We start from the raw sequence: 15,451 nt of genomic DNA, 5'->3' as shown, positions 1-15,451 counted from the left end.
TGCGTGGCGGTCTAAGTCACGCCCCCAAAAGACCGCCGGAGGCACTGCCTCCAAGGCGGCCTCCTCATGACTCCCGGCATCCCCGAACCGCATCCTCGGTCGGTGGCAGGCTCTCCCGCTTTTGCGACGCCTGGTGGCCACATGTCCAAGACCGATGGGTGAGAGACATTCTGTCTCACGGTTACAGGATAGAGTTCAGCTCTCGTCCTCAGACTCGTTTCTTCAGAACATCTCCGCCCCCCGAGAGAGCCGATGCTCTTCTGCAGGCGGTGTGCACTCTGAAGGCGGAAGGAGTGGTGATTCCCGTTCCCCCTCAGGAACATGGTCACGGCTTCTACTCCAACTTGTTCGTGGTGCCAAAGAAGGACGGATCATTCCGTCCCGTTCTGGACCTCAAACTGCTCAACAGGCATGTGAGCACCAGAAGGTTTCGGATGGAATCTCTCCGCTCTGTCATTGCTTCGATGTCACAAGGAGACTTCCTAGCATCAATCGACATCAGGGATGCTTATCTCCATGTGCCGATCGCACCCGAGCATCAACGCTTCCTGCGCTTTGCCATCGGGGACGAACACCTTCAGTTCGTGGCATTGCCTTTCGGCCTGGCGACAGCCCCACGGGTCTTCACCAAGGTCATGGCATCTGTTGCGGCGGTCCTACACTCTCAGGGCCACTCGGTGATCCCTTACTTAGACAATCTCCTAGTCAGGGCACCCTCCCGGGTGGCGTGTCAACACAGCCTGACCGTCGCTCTGGAGACTCTCCAGCGGTTCGGGTGGATCATCAACTTTCCAAAGTCCAAATTGACACCGACCCAATCACTGACTTACCTAGGCATGGAGTTTCATACTCTCTCAGCGATAGTCAAGCTACCATTGGACAAACAGCTTTCACTGCAGACAGGGGTGAAATCTCTTCTTCGGGGCCAGTCACACCCCTTGAGGCGCCTCATGCACTTCCTGGGGAAGATGGTGGCAGCAATGGAGGCAGTTCCCTTCGCGCAATTTCATCTGCGCCCACTCCAATGGGACATTCTCCGCAAATGGGACAGGAGATCGACGTCCCTCGACAGGAACGTCTCTCTTTCCCTTGCAACCAAGACGTCACTTCAGTGGTGGCTCCTTCCCAACTCTCTGTCGCAGGGAAAATCCTTCCTGCCCCCAACCTGGGCTGTGGTCACGACGGACGCGAGTCTGTCAGGGTGGGGAGCGGTGTTTCTCCACCACAGGGCTCAGGGAACCTGGACTCCGATAGAGTCCTCACTGCAAATCAATGTTCTGGAGATAAGGGCAGTGTATCTAGCCCTAAAGGCGTTCCATCGGTGGCTGGAGGGCAGGCAGATCCGCATACAGTCGGACAACGCCACGGCGGTCGCGTACATCAACCACCAGGGCGGTACGCGCAGCTGTCAAGCCTTCCAGGAAGTCCGGTGGATTCTGATGTGGGCGGAGGCCACAGCCTCCACCATCTCCACAGTTCACATCCCGGGCGTGGAAAACTGGGAAGCAGACTTTCTCAGTCGTCAGGGCATGGATGCGGGGGAATGGTCTCTTCACCCAGACGTGTTTCGAGAGATCTGTCGACGCTGGGGAACGCCGGACGTCGATCTCATGGCGTCACGGCACAACAACAAGGTCCCGGCCTTCATGGCACGGTCTCTAGATCACAGAGCTCTGGCGGCGGACGCGTTAGTTCAGGATTGGTCTCAGTTTCGACTGCCTTATGTGTTTCCTCCTCTGGCGATGTTGCCCAGAGTGTTACACAAGATCAGATCCGACTGTCGTCGCGCCATTCTCATCGCTCCAGATTGGCCGAGGCGGTCGTGGTACCCGGATCTGTGGCATCTCACGGTGGGTCAGCCATGGGCGCTTCCAGACCGCCCAGACCTGCTGTCTCAAGGGCCGTTTTTCCATCTGAATTCTGTGGCCCTCAACCTGACTGTGTGGCCATTGAGTCCTGGCTCCTAGCGTCCTCAAGGTTGTCTCAAGATGTCATTGCCACCATGAGACAGGCCAGGAAGCCAACGTCCGCCAAGATCTATTACAGGTCTTGGCGGATCTTCTTGTCCTGGTGCTCTGATAATGGTTTTGCTCCCTGGCCTTTTGCCTTACCCATTTTTCTTTCATTCCTTCAATCCGGAATGGACAAGGGTTTGTCACTGGGCTCTCTCAAGGGACAAGTATCGGCGCTCTCAGTATTTTTTCAAAAACACCTGGCAAGGCTTCCGCAGGTCCGCACGTTCCTGCAGGGAGTTTGCCACATAGTTCCACCCTACAAGCGCCCGCTGGAACCCTGGGACCTTAACAGGGTGCTGACGGCTCTCCAGAAGCCACCTTTCGAGCCGCTGAAGGATGTCTCTTTATCACGTCTTTCGCAGAAGGTGGCATTTCTAGTGGCAGTTACCTCACTCCGAAGAGTGTCGGAGCTTGCAGCGCTGTCATGCAAAGCCCCCTTCCTGGTTTTTCACCAGGATAAGGTGGTTCTGCGTCCTGTACCGGAGTTTCTCCCTAAGGTGGTATCTCCTTTTCATCTCAATCAGGATATCTCCTTACCTTAATTTTGCCCTCATCCAGTTCACCAATGCGAAAAGGATTTGCACTCTTTGGATCTGGTGAGAGCACTCCGTTTCTACGTGTCTCGCACGGCGCCCCTGCGCCGTTCAGATGCGCTCTTTGTCCTTGTCGCTGGCCAGCGTAAGGGCTCGCAGGCCTCCAAGTCAACCTTGGCTCGATGGATCAAGGAACCGATTCTTGAAGCCTACCGTTCTTCGGGGCTTCCGCTTCCTTCGGGGCTGAAAGCCCATTCTACCAGAGCCGTGGGTGCGTCCTGGGCATTGCGGCACCGGGCTATGGCTCAACAGGTGTGTCAGGCAGCTACCTGGTCTAGTCTGCACACTTTCACAAAACACTATCAAGTGCATACCTATGCTTCGGCAGACGCCAGTCTAGGTAGGCGAGTCCTTCAGGCGGCGGTTGCCCACCTGTAGGAAGGGGCCGTTTTCGGCTATCTGTTATTGAGGTATTCTTTACCCACCAAGGGACTGCTTTTGGACTTCCCAATTGTCTGGGTCTCCCAATGAAGCGACAAAGAAGAAGGGAATTTTGTTTACTTACCGTAAATTCCTTTTCTTCTAGCTCCTATTGGGAGACCCAGCACCCACCCCTGTTCCCTTCGGGCTGTTGTTCTTTTGTGTACACATGTTGTTCATGAAGAATTGTTCTTTTGGTTCATGGTTTCAGTTCTCCGAACATCCTTCGGATTGAATTTACCTTAGACCAATTTATAAGTTCCTCCTTCCTGCTTTTGCACCAAAACTGATGAGCCCGTGATGCACGGGAGGGTGTATAGGCAGAGGGGAGGGGTTACACTTTTTAAAGTGTAATACTTTGTGTGGCCTCCGGAGGCAGAAGCTATACACCCAATTGTCTGGGACTCCCAATAGGAGCTAGAAGAAAAGGAATTTACGGTAAGTAAACAAAATTCCCTTCTTTTGATATTTGTGATCCAATGAATTATTCCTATACGTAAATCAGCTGTTTAGATCTCTGAGCCGGACATAGATCCTCGAGAATCTGCCTCCAGAGCTTATTTTAAATGAAAAGGGGCATTACCGCTGTGAGACATGTAATGACTGACAGTCTACTCTCACATTGGTAATGCCCCCTTTTATTAACAATAATCTCTAGAGGCAGATTATTGGGGAGATCTATGTCCAACCAATAGATTTTAAGAGCTACTCTACATATAAAGAAAAACGTGGTTGTGACCCACATGTCAATACAGACGGCTCAAGAAGTCCTCTCTTCTACCTCTAAACTGTTGGAGGGCATAATATGCCCTATCCTGACTACACATGTGAACCTTTTCCCTATCAACTCCATCAAATATTTTCTTTCTTTGAAATATGGAAAAATGTTGACATTTGCTTTGGGGCCCCATGATGTCTATGTAGCCCCCTAGCCATCCTTTAATACTATGTAGTAACAGGGACCTGCAGTAGGAGCTGTATATAGTGAGTAAGGCTGTTGTGCCAGAATCAAGTAATACAAAGTTATACGTCTTCAGTTAAGTTAGGCATATCACCGCCCAAAACACATTTGCTATGTGCACATTGCTTATTATCATATTATCATTTATCATCGGAATGAAATAACATTTATCTGTTTGTTTCTGGTGGCAGACACTACTACAACAAAAAGCCCAACAACTACAACCATGTCACCTACCACAGAACGCCCAAAAACTACAACCTGGCCACCTACTACCACAGAACGCCCAACAACTACAACCATGTCACCTACCACAGAACGTCCAACATCTACAACCATGTCACCTACCACAGAACATCCAACAACTACAACCATGTCACCTACTACTGAAGGTATGTAACTTAACTTGTGAAAAAAATCAACCCAAAGCAGCCAAAGCTACCGACCTGCTTTTCCCATTTGCGTCCTTCCTTGGCTGTGTTGACAGATCATGTCCACTCTTTAGAACGAGCAATGATGATAATACTTTTCGTGTCTTCTGTACATAGTAGTGGAGCAATGCTGGTGCCTTCCTCAAGCCTGCAGCCCAGAAATGTACTACGGTTATCTCTGTACTCTTATACCATGTGAATGTCCGGGTAAGTCAGATTTATCTCATTTATCTCATTGTTATGTGAATTGTGTGAGATGAGCGAATCTTTTGAATTTCATATTCTCCAGCTTTGACAAATTTTGACGGCAAATTTCATTAATCATGAATTGATTTGAATCCAATTGCCCTGAAAAGTCATGACTAATACTGTGAGGCCTCCTGGGATCGTACCAACAATTTTAAGCTCTTTATTGAAAAAACAACGTTAGTAAAGTCAACATGACGTTTCCATAGTATACATGCCTATGGGTACATGGATGGTAACTATTCTTCCCTGCTGTGCTGTCACACACGATCTGTATAGCTTCTTCAGTGTTTCATGGCTTCGTCTCTCTATCTCTTTGACTGAACTGCAAACTGCGACATCCCCTCACAATCCAGATTCACAAGAACATGTTGCTGCATTTCGTACTTCTGCTTTTATGCTGGCTATTATAGCCCCTCCTGAGTGACCATATTATACCATGTGATGTGATATCTGTAAGATATGGGGACACTTACCCAGCCTTGCTCGAGGTCTTCTGATTTTTCTCTGGCCGATGCAATCTTCTGCAGATATGTATTACTGTTATATATATATATATCTTCTAATAACTGTGAATGTCCACATAAGTAAAATTTGCCTCAAATACTATTTATCTGTTATCATTTAAGGCAGAATTTTACAACTTATGTGCAGTATTGGATCTAGATATGTGCAATTATCTGCTCTGATTCAGGTCGGGTGACGTTACTAAGGTTGTGTTTGTGTTAAAAGTTGACTTGCTCTATGTTACAAATGTCACTGTCCACATCACACATACTACGTGCCCAATCACCACCACTACATTCTCCTCTTATTTAGGAACAATTTAACCTTTTTCTTTGTATTTTTCTTTTTTATTCCAGGGCCAATCAGTTCAACTACACAACGTTCAACAGCTACAACCATAACACCTCCTACTGAAGGTGCGTTACTCAACTTACTAGACTTATCAGAGGGGTGTGATTCTTCAGCCTCGCTGTCTGGCTTCTTTCCAATTGAAGAGGTTCTCAACCAGAAATTTCATTTCCAAAGACCAAATAAATGCTGCCTGAACTACCGGGATTTATTACATTCTCTTTTTTGTTAGGAAAAGTTTAACTATTTTTCTTTGTCTGATGATTTTTTTTGTTCCAGAACCAAACAGTACCACTACTACTACTACTACTACACCACATCCAACAACTACCACCATGCCACCTATAACCACAAAACACCCAATTACTGTAACCACGACACCCACTGCTACACAACACTCAACAACTACGAAAATAACATCTACTACTGAAGGTGCGTTACTCAATTTACTAAACTCGCCAGAGGATTTTGTTTTTGTAACCTCACCGTCCGGCTTCTTTCCAACCAAAACAATGGGTTACGCGTTCCCCCCTTCCTTTCATTATGTAGTAATGAGATCCATCCTGTACTAATGTCTCCCATCTTTCACCCCTTCCTGGTATATATATATCCCGCATCCTCGTATAAGACCCCCATATTGGGCTTCTTCCTGGTATACATATCGTCTATCCTATGCTCCTTCTAAGAACATAAGGAGTAATTTCCTCCATCCTCTACTAATGTACCCATCTTGGATCCCTTCCTGGTTTGTACGTCCCTCATCCTAGTCCCCTTCCTGGTATATAGGTCCACCATCCTGGGCCCATTTTTCGTAAATATATCCTCCTTCCTAGTAGATATATCCCCCTTCCCGCTGTTCTCTAAAGCATTAAAAAAAAAATCTCTGTAGCCGGCGACTTACATTGGCGTGCCTGCTGTGGTGAAGTGACCGAGATTTATCCTGATAAGGACAGGACTTATTTTGAGCGTTCAAGATGCAGCATTTTTTTTTTCCTTTAAGGATAACTAATCTATGAAAATGTATTTTTCTATCCATGTCACTTGTTTTTAATATAACAGGCACCGCTAAATTTCATAAGTGAAAGTCAGACAAATATTCTATCTTAGTAGAAAACTGCACATTTTTTTCTACATTGATTACTGCTTATTTCAATTTTCTTATATTCCTGTTTCTGTGTCCTAATATTCATTAGTATTATATCCCCTAGAGGCGAAATACTGTGTCTGCTTTACAAATATTATGCAATCAGATGTTAGGCTCCGCTTATGTAATAAATGTATAATAAAGGTAAACACTATACAAAAATAATGTTGATCACCATTGTGAATTCTTAACACAATGCAGAAAAGAAACACTGCTGGTGTCTTCCTAAACACTGCGATCCCAGAATGCACAATTACCACCATGATAGATGCCGCCTCATCCCGTGTGACTGTCCACGTAAGTAATATTCACCCCAGTATTGCCTCATACAAATATTCACTTTCTTATTAAACTTACTGCATATTAGATGTGCATTAACTCCTTAAGGACACAAACTATTTCAGCCTATATGTCATTTCATTTTAATCTTTGCCTATTAAGAGTAATAACTTTTCTTTATCTCTCTACTTTAGGAGGGTTTATGCTTTGTTGGACCGATTGAATTTTTTTATTTTTCGTTTGTTCCATTTTTGTAATAGATATATTTTTGTTAAATTACTTTCATTCAATTTTTTTGTTAGGATGAAAAATAACATTGTTTTTTGCATTTTCTAATTATGTTCTAAGATTAGTGCGATTATAACGACAAACATCTAAAGCTTTTAGGTTTTTCTATTTTTGCTGAGTAATAACACATTTAATGGAAAAAAAAATAATTTTTATGTCATATAAATGCAAAGCCATCTTTTTTTTTTTTTTTTTACAGTCGATATACCTATAATTGGGCTAGGATTTTTTGCATTTTGTTTTCTTTATCGTTCCTTTGGGAGACCCAGACCATGGGTGTTTAGCTTCTGCCTCGGGAGGACACACAAAGTACTACACTTAAAAGTGTAGCTCCTGGCTCTGAGCTTATACACCCCCTGGTAGCCAGTCCTAGCCAGTTTATCGCTTTGTGTTCAGGAGGTCATACATCCACACATGCATTCTCATCTGATTTGTTTGACTTTTGGAAAGAGCTTGAAGAAAAGTGGGTCCATGTCTGGACCCCCGGCATGTCCCTTCTCACCCCACTGTGTCGGCGGTGTTGTTAAGGTTGATTTACAAGGCTGAAGCCTTACATGCCGTGCTCCTTCACCATCCCTTCTGGGCTCTGGCTTGAAGTGGGAGCCAGCACGGTCTCCATGCCTGGCAGGAGTCTGGTCTCCATCCACAGCCCCTTGAGGATTCTGTTGGACCGGAGCACTCATCCCCAGGGACATGGCCCTGCGTCTCAGCAGCTGAGTACCTGAGACGTTTATGTTGGGGGTCCCGGTTCTTTATTGTATGGGGAGAGTATGCTGTATGTGATTGTTTTTAACTTTTCCGGCGGGTTCTCCAGCTTTTGCCAGAGAACCGCGCCGATGGTGCCTGCTTGTCGGCCTCGCCGATTAAATTTAGGCCCCGGCTTCGCCGGAGGCCTAGTTTCGTTTTCCTGCCCTCGCATGTCACTCATGCAGAGGGACAGGTTCGGCTCCTCCCGGCGGCTGTTCTACACAGGGGAGGGACACTCCCCACTGCTGGGGCGTCCCTCCTTCCCTGCAGGTCTCTATAGCCCTCCAGTTCCTGCTCTTTTATAGGAACGCCCCATTTCTCAGGCAGAGTTCACTCTGCTCTGGGACATCCTGCATTCTGCATCTCTGCTGAGGTGCTGCGCACTGGGGGACCGGGCTTCGGGATCTGGAGGGCACACAAAACCGCGCTCAGCGGTCTGGTAAGCCACAGCCGGTCTCCGGTTGTGGACCTCTGTATATTCTCCCTGGGGTTCATTCTCTGCAAAGCCCCCACTCCAGCAGCATGTCTCACACAAGGAGCAAGGCTCCAAAGCTTTATGCTGCATGCACTGCATGTAAGCTCCTGCTGCCTGAGCCGAGCATTTATCCACACTGTGATGGTTGCTCTAACTTGGCGGTGCCACAGCCTGGAGTCTCACCTCCAGTGGTCTCTCAGGCTGCTGCTGCTGCACCTGTGACTGAACCCCCAGCCTGGGTAGAGTCCTTTTCTAGGTCCATATCCCAGTCATTTGCTGAGTCCATGGGACTTTTGTCCAGGACTTTGATGAATATGCATCAGCCCCCCTCACAGGGTGCCTATAATACTCTTGACAGAGGACTCCTATCCTCTGACCTCCGTCCATCAGAGCTCACGGAGGATTCATCATCTGATCCCAGACCCCGTCCTTCTAAGAGAAGGCGCAGGGTTTCATCCCCCTCCCCATCCCACGACTCTGTCTCAAGAGCTGACTCTCAAGATGAGGAGGATGCCCTCACTGGGGGCTCGGAGGCTATGTATCCCATCGATTTCTCTGAGGGTGACTCGGACCTTAGTGATTTGATTGCTTCTATTAATTCTGTGCTGGATCTCAATCCGCCAGTGTCAGAGGAGCAACTCTCTTTGGCATAAAAACATCAGTTTACCTCGCCTAAGAGAGTGAAGAGTGTGTTCTTTAACCACTCCAGTTTTCAGAACGCTGTGACCAAACCCAGGGCCTGCCCTGACAAACGCTTTCCAAAGCGTGGTTCTGATGACGGTATCCATTTCCACCTGAGGTGGTCAAGGAGTGGTCTCACTCCCCAAAGGTAGACCCCCCGGTGTCTAGGCTTTCAGCCCGGACCGTTGTGTCGGTGGCTGACGGCACCTCACTTAAGGATTCCACTGACTGCCAGGTTGACCTTCTGGCCAAATCTGTGTATGAAGCTGCGGGGGCCGCGTTTTCCCCGACTTTTGCAGAAGTGTGGGCTCTCAAAGCCATCTCTGCTTCTCTAGAGGAGATGCATTCCCTCACCAAGGAATCTATGCCTGAGATGGTTACCTTAAATGCTCAGGCTTCAGCTTTTTCATCTTATGCCATGTCTGCCGTGCTAGAGGCTGCTCACCGCACTGCGGTGGCTTCAGCTAATTCTCTTGTTATCCGCAGGATTTTGTGGCTTCGAGAGTGGAAGGCAGATGCTTCTTCCAAGAAGTTTCTTGCTGGACTCCCTTTTGCTGGTTCATGGCTGTTTGGTGAACAGCTGGATGAAATCATTAAAGAAGCTACTGGCGGGAAGAGCACTTCCATGCCACAAACCAAGACCAGGAAACCCGCCCAGGGTAGGAATCAATCGAGGTTTCGTTCCTTTCGTTCCTCCACCTGGTCATCCTCTAAGCCTTCCGCCTCGTCCGCTAACTCAGCCAAGGATCAGAAATCCAACTGGCGCCCAAAAGCGCGTCCGCAGAAGACCGCAGGAGGTTCTGCCACTAAGGCAGCTTCCTCATGACTCTCGGCCCGCTCCAACCACGTCCTTAGTCGGTGGCAGGCTCTCCCACTTTGGCGACGCTTGGTTAAAGCAAGTCTCCGATCAGTGGGTGAGAGAACATCATATCTCACGGCTACAGGATAGAATTCTCTTCCAGCCCTCCAAACAGATTTTTTCTCTCAACTCCCCCCTGCTCCAAGGCCGCCGCCTTCTCGCAGGCCGTGGCGTCCTTGCAGGCAAACGGAGTGATTGTCCCAGTTCCCGCTCAGGAACGGTTCAGAGGTTTTTACTCAAATCTCTTCCTAGTTCCAAAAAAGGACGGTACCTTCTGGCCCATCCTGGATCTCAAGCTTCTCAACAAGCATGTTCGGGTGCGGCATTTTCGCATGGAGTCCCTGCGATCAGTCATTGCCTCTATGACCCAAGGGGAGTTCCTGGCGTCCATCGACATCAGAGATGCCTATCTACATGTGCCAATCGCAGTGTCACATCAGCGTTGGTTACGTTTTGCGATAGGAGAGGATTATTTCCAATTTGTGGCTCTCCCCTTCGGGTTAGCCACGGCCCCTCGGGTATTCACCAAGGTCATGGCGGCAGTGAATGCGGTCCTGCACCTTCAGGGGTTGGCAGTGCTCCCTTACCTGGACGACCTTCTGGTCAAGGGTCCATCCAGTGCAGAGTGTTAGCGGAGTGTTTCGCTCACTCTTGCCTCCCTAGCCCAATTCGGGTGGATTGTCAATCTTCCCAAATCCACTCTGACTCCGACTCAGACTCTCACGTACCTAGGGATGCAGTTCGAGACTTTGCCGGCACTTGTGAAGTTGCCCTTAATCAAACAGCAGTCTCTCCGGCTAGTGGTGCGCTCTCTCCTGAGGCCCCACCGTTATTCCCTCAGGCGCCTGATGCAGGTGCTGGGTCAAATGGTGGCTTCCATGGAGGCGGCTCCCTTTCCCAGTTCCATCTGCGTCCTCTGCAGCTGGACATCCTCCGCTGTTGGGACAAGCGGCCTTCCTCCTTACAGAGGTTAGTGGCTCTGTCGCCACGGACCAGGAGCTCTCTTCAGTGGTGGCTTCGACCCCTCTCCCTGTCCCAAGGGCGCTCCTTCCTGGCTCCGTCCTGAGTGATTCTCACCACGGATGCCAGCCTATCCAGCTGGGGAGCGGTACATCTCCACCACAGAGCTCAGTGCACTTGGACTCCGTCCGAGTCAGCCCTTTCAATCAATGTGCTGGAAACCAGAGCTGTGCTTCTAGCTCTCCTAGCCTTTCACCACCTGTTGGCGGGCAGGCACATTCGAGTCCAGTCAGACAACGCGACAGCGGTTGCCTACATCAATCACCAAGGCGGGACACGCAGCCGCCTGGCAATGTTGGAGGTCTAACGCATTCTTCAATGGGCGGAGGACTCCAAGTCCACCATATCCGCAGTCCACATCCCTGGCGTAGAAAACTGGGAGGCAGATTATCTCAGCCGTCAATCCGTGGACGGTGGCGAGTGGTCCCTGCACCCGGCAGTGTTTCAGTCAATCTGCCGCAAATGGGGCACTCCGGACGTGGACCTAATGGCATCCCGTCACAACAACAAGGTTCCGGTTTACGTGGCACGCTCCCACGATCCTCAGGCCTTCGCCGCGGACGCTCTGGTTCAAGACTGGTCCCAGTTTCGTCTGTCCTACGTGTTTCCCCCTCTAGCTCTCTTGCCCAGAGTCCTGCGCAAGATCAGAATGGAGACTGTCGAGTCATCCTCATTGCATCGGACTGGCCCAGGCGAGCTTGGTATCCGGACCTGCTCCAACTGTCCGTAGAAATGCCGTGGCATCTTCCAGACCGTCCAGACCAGCTCTCGCAAGGTCCGTTTTTCCGCCCGAATTCTGCGGCACTCAAATTGACGGCGTGGCTCTTGAGTCCTGGATTTTGACGGCTTCTGGTATTCCTCCTGAAGTCATCTCCACTATGACCCGGGCCTGTAAGTCTTCCTCCGTCAAGATCTATCACAGGACTTGGAAAATTTTCCTGTCCTGGTGTCGCTCTTCTGGCCATTCTCCTTGGCCATTCTCGTTGCCAACCCTTCTGTCTTTTTTACAGTCCGGTCTGCAGCTAGGACTGTCCCTTAACTCTCTCAAGGGACAAGTCTCAGCTCTATCAGTGCTGTTCCAGCGGCGTATCGCCCGGCTGGCTCAAATCCGCACCTTCATGCAAGGTGCGTCTCACATCATTCCGCCTTATCGGCGGCCCTTGGATCCCTGGGACCTTAACTTGGTCCTCACGGTATTGCAGAAACCCCCCTTTGAGCCTCTTAGGGAGGTTTCTTTGTATCGTCTTTCTCAAAAGGTGGCCTTTCTAGTTGCCATAACTTCTCTCAGGAGAGTCTCGGATTTGGCTGCGCTCTCCTCGGAGTCACCTTTTTTGGTTTTTCACCAAGACAAGGTAGTTCTCCGTCCGACCCCGGACTTTCTTCCTAAGGTGGTCTCACCCTTCCACCTTAACCAGGATATTTCCTTGCCTTCCTTCTGTCCGGCCCCTGTTCATCGCTTTGAGAAAGCACTGCATACTCTAGATCTGGTGCGTGCTCCCTGGATTTATGTGGCTCGCACCGCTGCGCTTAGGCGGTGCACCTCTCTTTTTGTGCTAACCACAGGGCGGCGCAAGGGTCTCTCTGCTTCTAAGCCGACCTTGGCCCATTGGATTAGATCGACCATTTCGGACGCCTACCAGAGTACTCAGGTGCCTCCCCCGCCGGGAATCAAAGCACACTCGACCAGAGCTGTCAGTGCCTCTTGGGCTTTTAGGCACCAGGCTACGGCTCAACAAGTCTGTCAGGCTGCCACTTGGACTAGCCTGTATACCTTTTCGAAGTACTACCAAGTGCATGCTCATGCTTCGGCAGATGCGAGCTTGGGCAGATGCATCCTTCAGGCGGCTGTCGCCCACTTGTGAAGTTAGGCTCCGCCTACTTCTTAGTTTTTCTGTTTATTCCCACCCAGGGACAGCTTTGGAACGTCCAATGGTCTGGGTCTCCCAAAGGAACGATAAAGAAAAAGAGAATTTTGTTACTTACCGTAAATTCTTTTTCTTATAGTTCCGTATTGGGAGACCCAGCACCCTCCCTGTTGCCTGTTGCCAATTTTCTTGTTCCGTGTGTTATCACCGGCTGTTGTCGTGGACAGAGTCTCCGGTTGTTCCGGTTCTTACTCGGTTCTACTTGTGGGTGGCTATTCTCCTTCAGCTTTTGCACTAAACTGGCTAGATCTGGTTCTCCAGGGGGTGTATAAGCTCAGAGGGAGGAGCTACACTTTTAAGTGTAGTACTTTGTGTGTCCTCCGGAGGAAGAAGCTAAACACCCATGGTCTGGGTCTCCCAATACGGAACTATAAGAAAAATAATTTACGGTAAGTAACAAAATTCTCTTTTTTTACAGGATGTGCCGTATTTTTGATATACGTTAACACTATTTAGAGGGCACCACCTATAGGATCAAATAATCCAACATGAATTAAGGGATCACCCCAACACACCCAATATAAATATAGAGAAAGAAGAAAAGATGGTGTGAAAAATGAGGGATACACCTTTAAAGAAAATACAAAATAGGTCTTTTATTAATATATAAATGGACACAAACACTATTCAAACTATTTAAAAAGGCATATAAAAAGCCTCACTTTCCTTAAGGGCCCTTTACACGCTATGATATATCTAACGAGTTGTCGTCGGGGTCAAGTCGATAGTGACGCACATCCAGCATCGTTTGACATATCGTAGCGTGTGATAGCTACGAGCCACTATGATCGAGCAAAAATACTCACCTTGTCGGTGCTCATTGACATGTCGCTCATTTTCAAAATATTGATCAATTTCCTGGATGCAGGTTGTTCGTCGTTCCCGAGGCAGCACACATCGCTCTGTGTGACACCCCGGGAATGAGGAACACAGCTTACCTGCATCCCGCCGGCAATGCGGAAGGAAGGAGGTGGGCGGGATGTTACGTCCCGCTCATCTCCGCCCCTCCGCTTCTATTGGACAGCTGCTGTGTGACGTCCCTTCCACTCCAAGAAGAGGATGTTCGCTGCCCACAGCGAGGTCGTTCGTGAGGTAAGTGCGTGTGACGGGGGTTATCAACTTTGTGTGACACAGGCAACAAATTGCCCGTGACACACAAACGATGGGAGCGGGTGCGATCGCACGAGAAATTGTAATGTGTTAAACGGCCTTAAATTTGATCCCTATAGGGAGCAAAAACCAGAAACCCCTTGCATTTAATGATATCCTCAATATAGGCAAATAGCATACAGGGTTAGGTTAATATGGGTAACAGAGATCACTCTAAAACAGTAGTAGGTATAAACATAAACCTTGCACCAAAATAGATAAAGGGAAGAGGTTCACATACCCATCAATTGTGTGAGCAACATATATATAGTAGTAGCAATAAATGTAAATCCCTAAGGTAGAAAGCGATCCCTAATAACCAGAGCCCAAATAATACCAGCCAATGATGGATTTACCAGATAAGGAGATCCATAAATAGCAAGGGTGGGATAGCAGATTCCCAACGTGTGTCGCTGTCACATGGGACAGCTTCGTCAGGGGTAGAATGTGCCCACCTAGAAATCGCAGGTTTAAATAACCAAGAATTTTACCTCATCAGGTGTGCTTAATGCAATGCTTACATTCAAACCGCCGCGTAATGCATGTCTCCGGCATCCCGGAAGTCACTTGCACGCAGGCACTAAAGTCAGGAAAAAGGAAGAGGGAGGTTTTCGGCATACCGCGCATGTGCGGGACTCCAAAAAGATGGCCGCCATACAGGGAGACAAAATATCAATAATTCCCATCCAGGAAACGGAAAGTGGTTTGTAACATAGATATTATAGAGAAAATCATAAATAAACCAGCAGAATGATCAAAAACCAGGTAATAACACAGAGATAGTACTCAAAAGGAGATAATGTATTTAACTCTATTGGGACCCAGTATCTCCATATGGGTAAGGAAAAAATATATCCCAGTGGTTGCCATTGCGATACTATAATCCATTATGATAGTATATATAAAGAATACCCCCAAAATAAAGAAAAAAGGAAAAAATTCCCAAGATGGAAATAAGTTAGTTTTGCTATATAACAAAATATTTCATGTATTTATTTATTTTATTTTTATTATTTCATTATATATTATTTGGGGGAAAAAAGGAGAAAAATCACCAGGCATCACAAAAATCCCACATGGAGTCCCTAATATGGAATATATAATTTTGGATCCCACATAGAGAGTATCATTATCTCTGCTTATAGAACCCCGTAAATAAGAGTTCCTCATTTATTCCCAATGGAGCCAAACAATTTAACTGAAAAATCCAAGCTGCTTCACACCTAAGTCCAGGGAAACATTGCCACCTCTGATGTTTGTTTTAATTCCTTCCAGTTGCTCGCCCACCATGCTCCTTCAAAAAATGCATAGCTACTGAATATATTGTCTTGCACTTTTCCAAGTCCGTTTTTGCTCTATTGAT

At 48.1% G+C, this 15,451-nt stretch overlaps 1 protein-coding gene across 43 annotated transcripts in view; it reads left to right on the top strand.

The window, feature by feature from the left end:
* The window catches only part of LOC142250958 (uncharacterized), a 345,599-nt gene that overhangs the window by 217,854 nt on the left and 112,294 nt on the right, over positions 1–15,451 (top strand). For 39 of the 43 annotated variants that reach the window (XM_075323314.1, XM_075323336.1, XM_075323316.1 and 36 more), the window contains 5 exons: positions 4,181–4,381; positions 4,538–4,627; positions 5,530–5,589; positions 5,801–5,953; positions 6,867–6,962. The exons of 1 other annotated variant lie outside the window; for it this stretch is intronic. In XM_075323314.1, the coding sequence (XP_075179429.1) occupies positions 4,181–4,381; positions 4,538–4,627; positions 5,530–5,589; positions 5,801–5,953; positions 6,867–6,962 (600 nt within the window). The remainder of the gene's footprint in view (positions 1–4,180; positions 4,382–4,537; positions 4,628–5,529; positions 5,590–5,800; positions 5,954–6,866; positions 6,963–15,451) is intronic. 3 more of the 43 variants (XM_075323323.1, XM_075323344.1, XM_075323347.1) reach the window with 3 other exon arrangements.

This window comes from Anomaloglossus baeobatrachus, chromosome 9, assembly GCF_048569485.1.
Source record: "Anomaloglossus baeobatrachus isolate aAnoBae1 chromosome 9, aAnoBae1.hap1, whole genome shotgun sequence".
Taxonomy (NCBI): Eukaryota; Metazoa; Chordata; class Amphibia; order Anura; family Aromobatidae; genus Anomaloglossus; species Anomaloglossus baeobatrachus.
This window is presented reverse-complemented; position numbering and strand designations above follow the sequence as displayed.